At 43.3% G+C, this 9840-nt stretch overlaps 1 protein-coding gene across 6 annotated transcripts in view; it reads right to left on the reverse strand.

The window, feature by feature from the left end:
• Nucleotides 1-61: 61 nt before the first annotated feature.
• Smyd1 (SET and MYND domain containing 1) overlaps nt 62-9840 on the reverse strand; it is a 61754-nt gene continuing 51975 nt past the window's right edge. For 4 of the 6 annotated variants that reach the window (XM_031382123.1, XM_031382122.1, XM_031382117.1 and 1 more), the window contains 5 exons: nt 4972-5064; nt 3297-3460; nt 1228-1396; nt 372-473; nt 62-198 (listed from right to left, as the gene is read on the reverse strand). In XM_031382123.1, coding sequence (XP_031237983.1) covers nt 88-198; nt 372-473; nt 1228-1396; nt 3297-3460; nt 4972-5064 — 639 coding nt within the window. In that variant the 3' untranslated portion in view covers nt 62-87. Of the gene's footprint in view, nt 474-1227; nt 1397-3296; nt 3461-4971; nt 5065-9840 lie in introns of all 6 variants that reach the window. The other 2 variants (XM_031382119.1, XM_031382121.1) reach the window with 1 other exon arrangement.

Consider the following 9840-nt stretch of genomic DNA (forward strand, 5'->3'; position numbering starts at 1 on the left):
CACACACACACACACACACACACACACACACACACAAACTCACCTCCTCTGAACCCCTCTACACAGAGTTCACAATGGCATTTACTATTAAGTTGTACCTTGTTCGTTTACATTTTTCTTTCTGGCCCAGTTATATTTGGGGGCTTCCTTATTAAATAGATGGTGGAATCTAGCACCCGACACATATAAAGAGTTGGTCTGAAATGAAAGAGAACCAAGCTGAGTTGAATTGAACCAAAACGACAGTGGGGGGCACATAGTAGTAATTTCCTCAGCTCCCCAGCCACAATGCCCCCAACCCTCCAACAAGGTCCTCATTGCTTCTTATGGAACAGAGCTGGGGCTGGTTCATTGCTGGGCTCAGCCATGACCTGCATGGGCTGGTTGTTCATGGCAGCCTCTCGCATCTTGTGGTACATGAATTCATTTTGGCGGAACATGCGCAGCTCCATCTCTGTCTGCATCCGCATGGCCTGTGGGACACAGATACAGCACTGGTAATAACAAGTCCCCAAGACACAGTCCTGACATATCTTTGGATAAAGGACCCTTGGTCAGTAAAATTCAACTCTATGCTTTCAGAAACGTGGTGGGGGAGCACTCTTGTGAACTGATTGTGTAGCAGTCTGCCTAGCATCATAGAGAGAGGGAGCCGGATCTATGAGACAGTAGCCAAATGGTTGTTTTTGGTAGAAAATGCTTCTTCTCATTATCAGCTAAGGACCTGGATCTGAACCCTGGATCCTGAACTCTGTGGTTGTAGGACGTCAACAAGGAGACTTGACCATGTCAGCCCCTGTTTCACAATCCAAGGGATGGTGAGATTGCTCTGTACTTTACAGCAAGTTGGGAAGATTACAGTGTACAACACACAACAAAGTTCTTGTTCTCCCACATATCCACTCAGGGAATATTCAGAAAGAGCTAGATGTTCAGAGGCCCAAGACACTGTGGTAAGGCTGACAAAGATTCTGCCATTCACAAGCTTAATACACTAGATAAAATTAGCCATCAATTCACTAGATAGCTATAGACAGAGAACTCCCCTCTTTGGGGCTTCTGTTTCTGCATATTAATCAGGGGGGTGGGCTAAAGCATCCTACGTTTCTTTCTGGTCTAGCTGGCAGTCTATAGACTTTCACAAAGCAAAGTCCAGATGAACCAGGCCTCCCATCTTAGAGATCTTCTAACAAGACAGTGACCACCCAACTCCAGGATACTATTTACCTCTAAGTCTTTGGTGATAGGATGGGAAGGTCCATGGGTCACCAGAAGAATAGCATAGGCTTTGCAGATCATCCCATGCCCCACTTCGATGTGCCCAGCATGCCAGTTGGTCAGCCCTGCCCGCATCACAGCCATGCCCAGTTGGGCATTGTTATGGTGGTAGAGTTTCCTGCAGAGGCACAGAAGTAATCATGACTCATGTCCCAACCATCCTTGCATCTGTACAGCACAGAATAACTCCTAATGTACTCTGGTGGTTATCATTGTCACTTTGATGCAATCTGGCATCACTTGGGATACGAGTCTCAATTGAGGCTGTGGGTATGTTTGTGGGCAACTGTATTGAGAGCCTGTGGATAGCACCATTCCCTGAGCTGAGGATCCTAAACTTTGTATGAGTGGAGAGGATAAACTGAGAGCAAGCTTGCATTCATTCATTCATTCATCATTCATCTCTGCTCGTGAGTGTGGATGTGCTGTGACCTCAGCTTCCCAGCAATGATGGACTGTGACCTGGAATTGGAAGCTAAAATAAACTCTTTCTCCTCTAAGCTGCTTCTCTTGGGGTACTTTGTCACAGCAGACAGAAATGACATCAAAGCTAGTACTCTTACAAGTCCGTCTATCTAGTCTTCCCACTAGGGCCGTAAAGCACCAGCAGCTTGTCATAGGATATTGAAATACACAGAGCTGACTAATGTTCTGCACAGTGAGGTCAGGAGACTTGAGAATCTGACCTGGACCTCCAGGCCAATGCTTCATGGACAAAGAGGGCCGCATGTGTACTCTGAGCCTGATCACAGGGAGCCAGGTACAGTTTGGAGCACCTCCAGTTCTATGAGGAACATGAAAAGAATCTCAAGGTGGGAAATGTAACTTTGATGTCCTTCCTGGGGCTGCACTATATTTTCTTATCCTAGCAGGGCTCCTTTCTAACATGCTGACAGTTTACCTGCATTTTTAATGAGCAGCATCCTCTAAAGAAGAGCATTCTTATGACAAGTTAATCATCTGACCAGAAACACAAATTCCTACAATAGTATCAACATAGAAGGAAAGAGAGGACATTGGTGGAAGGGAATAAGAAAGCAACATATTTAATTTATAAGCAAGAATGGCCTCTCTCATCATATCAAAGCTGTGAAAACTTATGCATGTGTGTATATATCTGTAAAATATTATTTTTATGTATATAAGTATATATATGTACACAAATGTATACTTATATAAAGATATACACAATGTAACTATATTGCTATGGTTTGGATAAGCACCTACACCCAAGACCTATGGGTTACAGATTGGTCATAGGTTATTAAAAGGAGAATAAAATACTTTCCAAGCACTTAAAATCAAGTTTCATTTAAGAAAATCAAAGGCGGGGCTGGAGAGATGGCTCAGTGATTAAGAGCACTGATTGCTCTTCCAAAGGTCCTGAGTTCAATTCCCAGCAACCACATGGTGGCTCACAACCATCTGTAATGAGATCTGATGCCCTCTTCTGGTGTGTCTGAAGACAGCTACAGTGTACTCACAAATAAATAAATAAATGAATGAACAAATGAATAAATAAATAAATAAATCTTTTAAAAAATAAAATGCAGGGGCTGGTGAGATGGCTCAGCAGGTAAGAGCACTGATTGCTCTTCCAAAGGTCATGAGTTCAAATCCCAGCAACCACATGGTGGCTCACAACCACCCATAATGAGATCTGACGCCCTCTTTGGTGCATCTGAAGATAGCTACAGTGTACTTATAATAAATAAATAATAAAAAAAAATCAAATGCAGAAGACAAGGCTCAAGTGACAAATAAGGAATGTATACACAAACTAGAGATGACAACTAGGTTTCATCTGAGGACCATATTTGACATCATTATTTGATCATTATTACTTGGAACGACATGATAAAAGGTTCATTTGTAAGGAGAAGCATGACCATGACCATGGCCTGTAGCCAATGCCATTTGTGGGTAAAAGAGGAACAGTCAAATGTGTGCCATCTCTTTGGCATCCCTGGAACAGAGAGTTTCTGGGAGACTACCTGAGACTTAGGACTATCACATACATGTAGCCATCCACCATCCTCCTGGCATAATGTGAGGCCTCCTCGAAGGCCTGGAGGTAGGACAGGACCTCTGATACAATGCTGAGCAGCCGAAGCACGTAGAGGTTGGTGTCGGCAAACACTGGTTCCTGCTTCTCCAGGCACTCCCGACACAGCTTCACAACCTGGAGGGAGACACAGCTTCATCCATCACTACTGTACCAGAGTATGCCTTATCCAACAGATGGGACATCAAGACAACACTAGACTCACTCTTTGAAACTTGGTAAAGAATAAAAACAAGGTTTGTGGTTTGAACTAACAAAATGGTCTGAATGGCTAAGATGTAGGCATGGGAAAGGATAGAGTTGGGACATAAAAATGACACAACAAAGAAGAATTTCCCATCAGTAAACAGCAGAGCTGTGGAAACTATATATGCATGCATGTGTGTATATATATCTCTACACTAAATATGTGTGTATGTGTGTGTGTGTGTGTGTGTGCGCGCGCGCGTGCATATGTGTATGTGTGTGTGGATATACACAAAGTAAATGTACTGATATTGTTTGGCTCAGTGCCCACCCCCTAAGGCTTAGTTATCAGCCTGTGATGTTATGGGGGGTAGAAGTGAAGAGGAGAGAAGCCAGAGGAGTGGAGTCCATGGACTGACACCCCTCCACCCTTGCTGTGGCTCTTAATGCATGCCTTTGTAATAGATTCCCTACCATGCAGAACACTTAGTTTTCATGGCTTCCTCCCATCTGATGGAACTCGGGGGCTAAAGAGAATGTCTTACACTGGTCACCCTACTAAGGGCTCACACATGTGCAATGGATGAATTAGTAAAGGAGAAGGAGGAAAAGAAGGGAAATGAAGCAGACATGAAGTAAAATTAACTACCATATTAATGTACCCTAGTGACATCCTCGCCTGGCTCATCCAAGCTGCATAATGAACTTGAGGAAAAAGTCACTGTTCCATTTCAGAATGGATGGATCCCAGATTAGAAGGCAAGACACAAGAATAAACTTCCAACAAATTGATGAGATTAACTTCTCAGGTATGATGGTATATAATGTGATTCCCACACTCGGGAAGATAGAGAGTTGAAGGCCAGTCTATATTAAATACCAAGACCTTGTTTCCAAAAACTAACCCAGCAATAGCTCTGCAGCTCATGCACACTGAAAAGCCATGGAGGCTATGAAACCTTGATGCCTAGATGCCTCTAGCAGAGACTTCAGAAAAATTGTCCTGGTTGGAGCGTGGCATGAGGCATTTACACCTGTGATTAGAGTATACAGTCAGATGAGAAGCCATGGGACTTTAGGAGCCAATGTTGAGTGACCAGTGTGCAGCGACAAGGTGTAAGAGGCATATACTCAGTGATGGTAAAGCAGGCAGGCCACTCTCTGTGTCCACTCTTCCATTTCTGATGCTGCATGAGCTGTCACAGGCATTCCTCTCAACCCCTAACTCATGGATCCAGCAGCTTTTGCTCTCCTGGGCCAGATCTCATTGGGTTCAGCAGTCATGGAGAATATGTCCTTAGTGGGTGCTAAGATGGAAGAGCATGAAGAGAAATGGTCTTCCAGGAGTGCAACCTGTTCAGTAGTCTCTCTTTTCTCTCCACATACCTCCCTCCCTCACCACCCTCTTCCCCCTCACTATCTTCTATTATAAATGTTCTTACCTCATGATACAAACCCTCAGAGCGAGCCTTGTCTATTTTTTCCAGTGTATCCTTTGAAATCTGTATCATCTCCTTCACCACTTCTTGGGAGGGCTGGGAAAGAGAGGGACATCCAGTTTGAGATCACCTCATGTGCCCGGGATATAGTCCCATGGTAGAGCACTTGCCTTGCATGCATAAGACCTAAGGTTCAATCCCACTACTACCAAAAAAGAAACAGAAGTAAATTCTCTTCAAGTATCTGCCATTTTTGACATTCACTATAATACAGGATCAGAGCCCTCTGAGTTCCAAATGTCTCATCTCTCCAAGTGTGCTAAAGACCCCTGTGTCTTTGCCAACTGCTTCTTCATGCTTCTTTTGCTTCTTTTTCTCTCTTTCTTAATTTAGAGCCTTTTGGTTTTTGAAGATTTTACACATGAGAACTGTATTCACATCACTTCTATCCCTTTTTCCTGCTTCAATCCCTCCCATGTCCTCCCACTTCCTCTCAATGCTCCTCACACACATGCTCACGTATACTGTGGGCACATGCATGCACACACATGCGTGCGCGCACACACACACACACACACACACACACACACACACACACACACCACACTTTAAGGGTGACCACTTGAATTGAATATCTTATCAGGAAACTCATCCCTGGAGAAAATTGATTCTCCCTCTCTCTGCAGCCATTGACTACCCGTAGCTTTTCATTTGGGGTGGGGCCTGGTAAGAGCTCCCGTCTACACTGGTGTATTGACTATTGTTCTTATTCGGGTCTTGCTTAGGCAACCATTTTGTTGAGGCTTCATGGGTGTGGCTTCCCTGTTGTGCAAAAAGAAACTTCTTTGACAAAACATGAGAACCACACTTATCTACGAATAAAACATTAATATTTAGAATATGGTTAGAAATTATATTGGTTTAGAAAAGTAGCAGGTTCTCTGTTGGGCCCCACGGCCTCTCCAGCAATGGGTAGTTGGCTAGATTTACAGTGCCAGGCATGAATTCTTGCCATGCTTGGGCCTTAAGTCCAGTTAGACATCTGTTGTTCACTGCCAAGATAAAGTTGTCACTATCGCATCATTAAGGATCTCTTGTGGCTTTTAGGCTTTCATGTAGGTAGAGCTACCAGTTCCTCTTCCTTGGAAGGTTCCAATACTATGAGAGCCAGTCCTCAGGAAGGAAGTTTATAGTTCTTCCAAGTCCTGTCTCTGGTGTGCGATGTCTTCTGCAAGAGGGTCTTACCTTCAAGTGCTGGAAGGCAACCCAGGGCAACGTCAGTAGCCTATATTGTTCTAGGAGTCTCTTAGACATCCCTGAACAACAACTGAAAGGGAGGTTTCCTGTACCTAGCATTGGAGGTTTTGTTAGACAGTTTACAGCTTTTCTCTCTTCTTTTCTTCCTTTCTTTCTCTCTTTCTTTCTTTCTTGTTCTTTTGAGGGGGGAGCATTATCACTCAAAATTGCATAACTCCATTTAAACTATACATACAGAGAGAGAGAGAGAGAGAGAGAGAGAGATCAGTACATTTTAAATATGAATTTTTAAATAGGCTTATGCAACATGGGCTAGGCCTTTTTTCTCCATTTATATGTCCATGTGTGTGTCTATGTGAGTGTGTGTGTTTGTGCGTGCATGCATGCGCGCGCGCAGAGATCAAAAGAGGGCATTGGATTCCATGGAGTTGGAGTCACAGGCAGTGACAGTAAGCTTCCTGTCCAACATGGATGCTAGGAATGAAACTCAAGTCTTCTGGAAGAGCACCAAGCATTCTTACCCACTGAGCCACCTCTCCAGCCTCCCTCTTCACACTTTAGTGACTAAGGCTTAGAACCTTGCTACCACCTGTCCTTGGCAATCGAGCTCACTGCTGGGCTTTTGGACCCAAGAGTAGAGCTAGATATTGTTATCTCTAGAATTTTGGACTGGAATCCTGTTGTCTAAAATTCTTTGCTTCAAGCCAACCACATAGTCCACAAACAGGCCTCGTATTTATCTTCATCTGAATCACTGATTTAAAAATACAGAAGCCAGGGTCTGGAGAGATGGCTCAGCGGTTAAGAGCACTAACTGCTCTTCCGAAGGTCCTGAGTTCAAATCCCAGTAACCATATGGTCACTCACAACCACCTGTAATGAGATCTGATGCCCTCTTCTGGAGTGTCTGAAGACAACTACAGTGTACTTACACATAATAAATAAAAACACGGAGGCCAGCTATGGTGGTACATGCCTGTAGCCCCTGAACCTAGGAGGTGGAAGGCAAGAGGATCAGGGGTCCAAGATCAATCTGGGCTGCAAGAGAACTTGTCTCAAGAAACCAATAAAATAAAATTACTAATTATTACCCAGAACAGGAGTAAAGCCTGAGGACCTGATCCAAGAATCATATACCAGTGGCCACTGACTCTTACTAAGAGGACTACCAGTCCTCTTATGGTTACAGTCATTCAGACCCTTCTATGTGTCTAATCATGCGCCCATTAGTTATTTATCTTGATCAAAAGGAAAATGTGGAAGATTTTTATCAGCTCTTTCTGAACAGTGGACTCATCTAGCTTTCCACATTAGAGGGACTAAGCAGTCTAGTGATCTGGCCAAATCCTATTACATACACTAGGTTTTGGTATATGAGGTAAGGAAGTACCATAGCTACAAAAACAGTTCCCATGAGGACAGCATTTTTTGGGAGGGGGTGTGCCAAATGTCTCCAAGTCCAAAGGAAGAGATGGAGAAAAGAAAGAGAGGAGAAAAAGTGGAGCTAGGAAAGGACAGCAGGAGCTAGGGTGAAGCTGCAAGAGCCAGGTAAATGGGAGGGGCCACATAAGGGGCGGAGCTACATAGAAGGTGAGCAGCCCTCTGCAGGAGGCAGAGAGGGAACAGGACAGAGTATGAAGGATGCTTGTTCCTGAGCTTGGAAAAGCAGCCTTGAAGGCCAGAAAGAGACAAAGAAAAACCCAATTGGGCTAAACAGAAAGTATCCAGAGGTACAACTGAGGAAAGTGTTATATATTTTGTTTTCATTCTCTCATTGAAGACTTTTAGTTTGCATTTCCTAGAGGTTACTGTGCATTTATGAAGAGTGACTGGAGAACTTCTGGTGCTGATTGACCAAGCGGCTGCCTACCAGGCTCTCATAAGGTGTTTTAAGGAGGAAACCAACTGAACTTGGCATGATGGCTGTCCAGTGGTTACTGGCCTCAGGAAGCTGAGTGGGAGGATCAGGATTCAGGTCCTCCTTGGCCACACAGCAAAGTGCAGGCCAGCCTGGGCTTCATGAGACACTGTCTCATAAATTGTGATGACACTGTACATAGTTCAAGCTGAGGGAAACACTTAAATTCGTCAAACTTTCCATTTTACAGACAAGGGAAATGAGGCACCAAAGGAAGAGACGTGCCCAAGCTCAAACATTCAGGATTATACCTGGACTGGAAAACAGGCCTTCTTAATTTTTCTTTTCCCCCTTCCCCCCTTAATATATTACAATGGCTTAAAAAGACAGAAAACAAGAATGATAACCTAGCAGGGCACATGCCTGCAGTCCCACCTCTTGGAAGGGAGGCCAATGTAGAGGATGGGGAGTTAGAAGCCAGGCTGAGCTAAATAGTGAGTTTAAGACCAGTAGGACTATAATTCAAGTTAATTCATTAAAAAACTATAAAGGTGTACTTAACCCTTCCTGTCCAAATATTTAAGTTGAGTTACTTTTATTTTGAGTTCCTACATTTACTTTAATAAAGAATCCAACTTAAGAGACCAACAAGATGGCTCAGTGGGTAAAAGCACTTGCCACCAAACCTGGCAACCTGAATTTAATCCCTGAGACCCATGCTAGGAGAACTAACTCCCACAAATTATCCTCTGATCTCCACATGCACACATACATATATACATACATACATACATTCATACATACATACATATGTATACACACATATAAGTAAATGTGTTTTTGTTTTTTTGTTTTGTTTGGGGGGTTGTTTTGTTTTTGAGACAGGGTCTCTCTATTATGTAGCCCTGGCTGTTCTAGAACTCATTATGTAGACCAAGCTGGCCTCAAATTCAGAGGATCCACCGACTTCAATTTGCCTGAAATTAAATGCCCTACCACACCCAGCCAATAAATGTAACTTAAATGTTTTAAAATAAAAAGCCCAACTTGGTGTCTAAAAAATATTAGAAATATTTTGCTTTGAATCTAGTTAGATTCAAGCAGAAACCATCAATCTTTTCTCAGAGACATGTCAACCTGAGAGACATCGGCATGTTATCACCGCTAGCAATTTATCTACAGTGATGGAGTAGGACCTAAGACCACCATCACCTTCTGAACTGTGGAAACCCACCCAAAGTATATAAGGACTTAAACTACTGTGTGTTGTAGAATTTTGAAAGGGAGAAAAAGGATCTTGTCTATTTACAAAAAGAAAAACCTAAAAAACAAATACTAACAGTATACAAGTCCTTTGATTCTGAAGGGGGGAAAAAGAGGTTGTTCCTGTAAAAAAAAACATAATCTTTGGCCCAAACCATTTTATCTCCTGTATGGGAGGATGAACTAAATGTCTCTATCCCATGCTTCATTGACCAACTGGTCGCAGCTTCCTTCTATGTCCTTCTTCAAGAATACTGACTATACTTGCATGCCTAAGCGTGTGCGCATGTCTCTTAAGTTTCATAACATGTTAAGAAGACATGGTGTTGTGAATTGAGTGCCACCCTCTCAAAATCATATGTTGAGGTCCCAAGCACAAAGAGCTCAGAATGCAGCCTGACTTGCAAGTAGCATCCTTGCAGATACAATTACCTAAGATGAGTCATGGTGAATGAAGTAGGGTTGATCTCTAACCCCACATGACTGGTGACCTC

This window comes from Mastomys coucha, unplaced genomic scaffold (genome assembly GCF_008632895.1).
Source record: "Mastomys coucha isolate ucsf_1 unplaced genomic scaffold, UCSF_Mcou_1 pScaffold20, whole genome shotgun sequence".
NCBI lineage: Eukaryota > Metazoa > Chordata > Mammalia > Rodentia > Muridae > Mastomys > Mastomys coucha.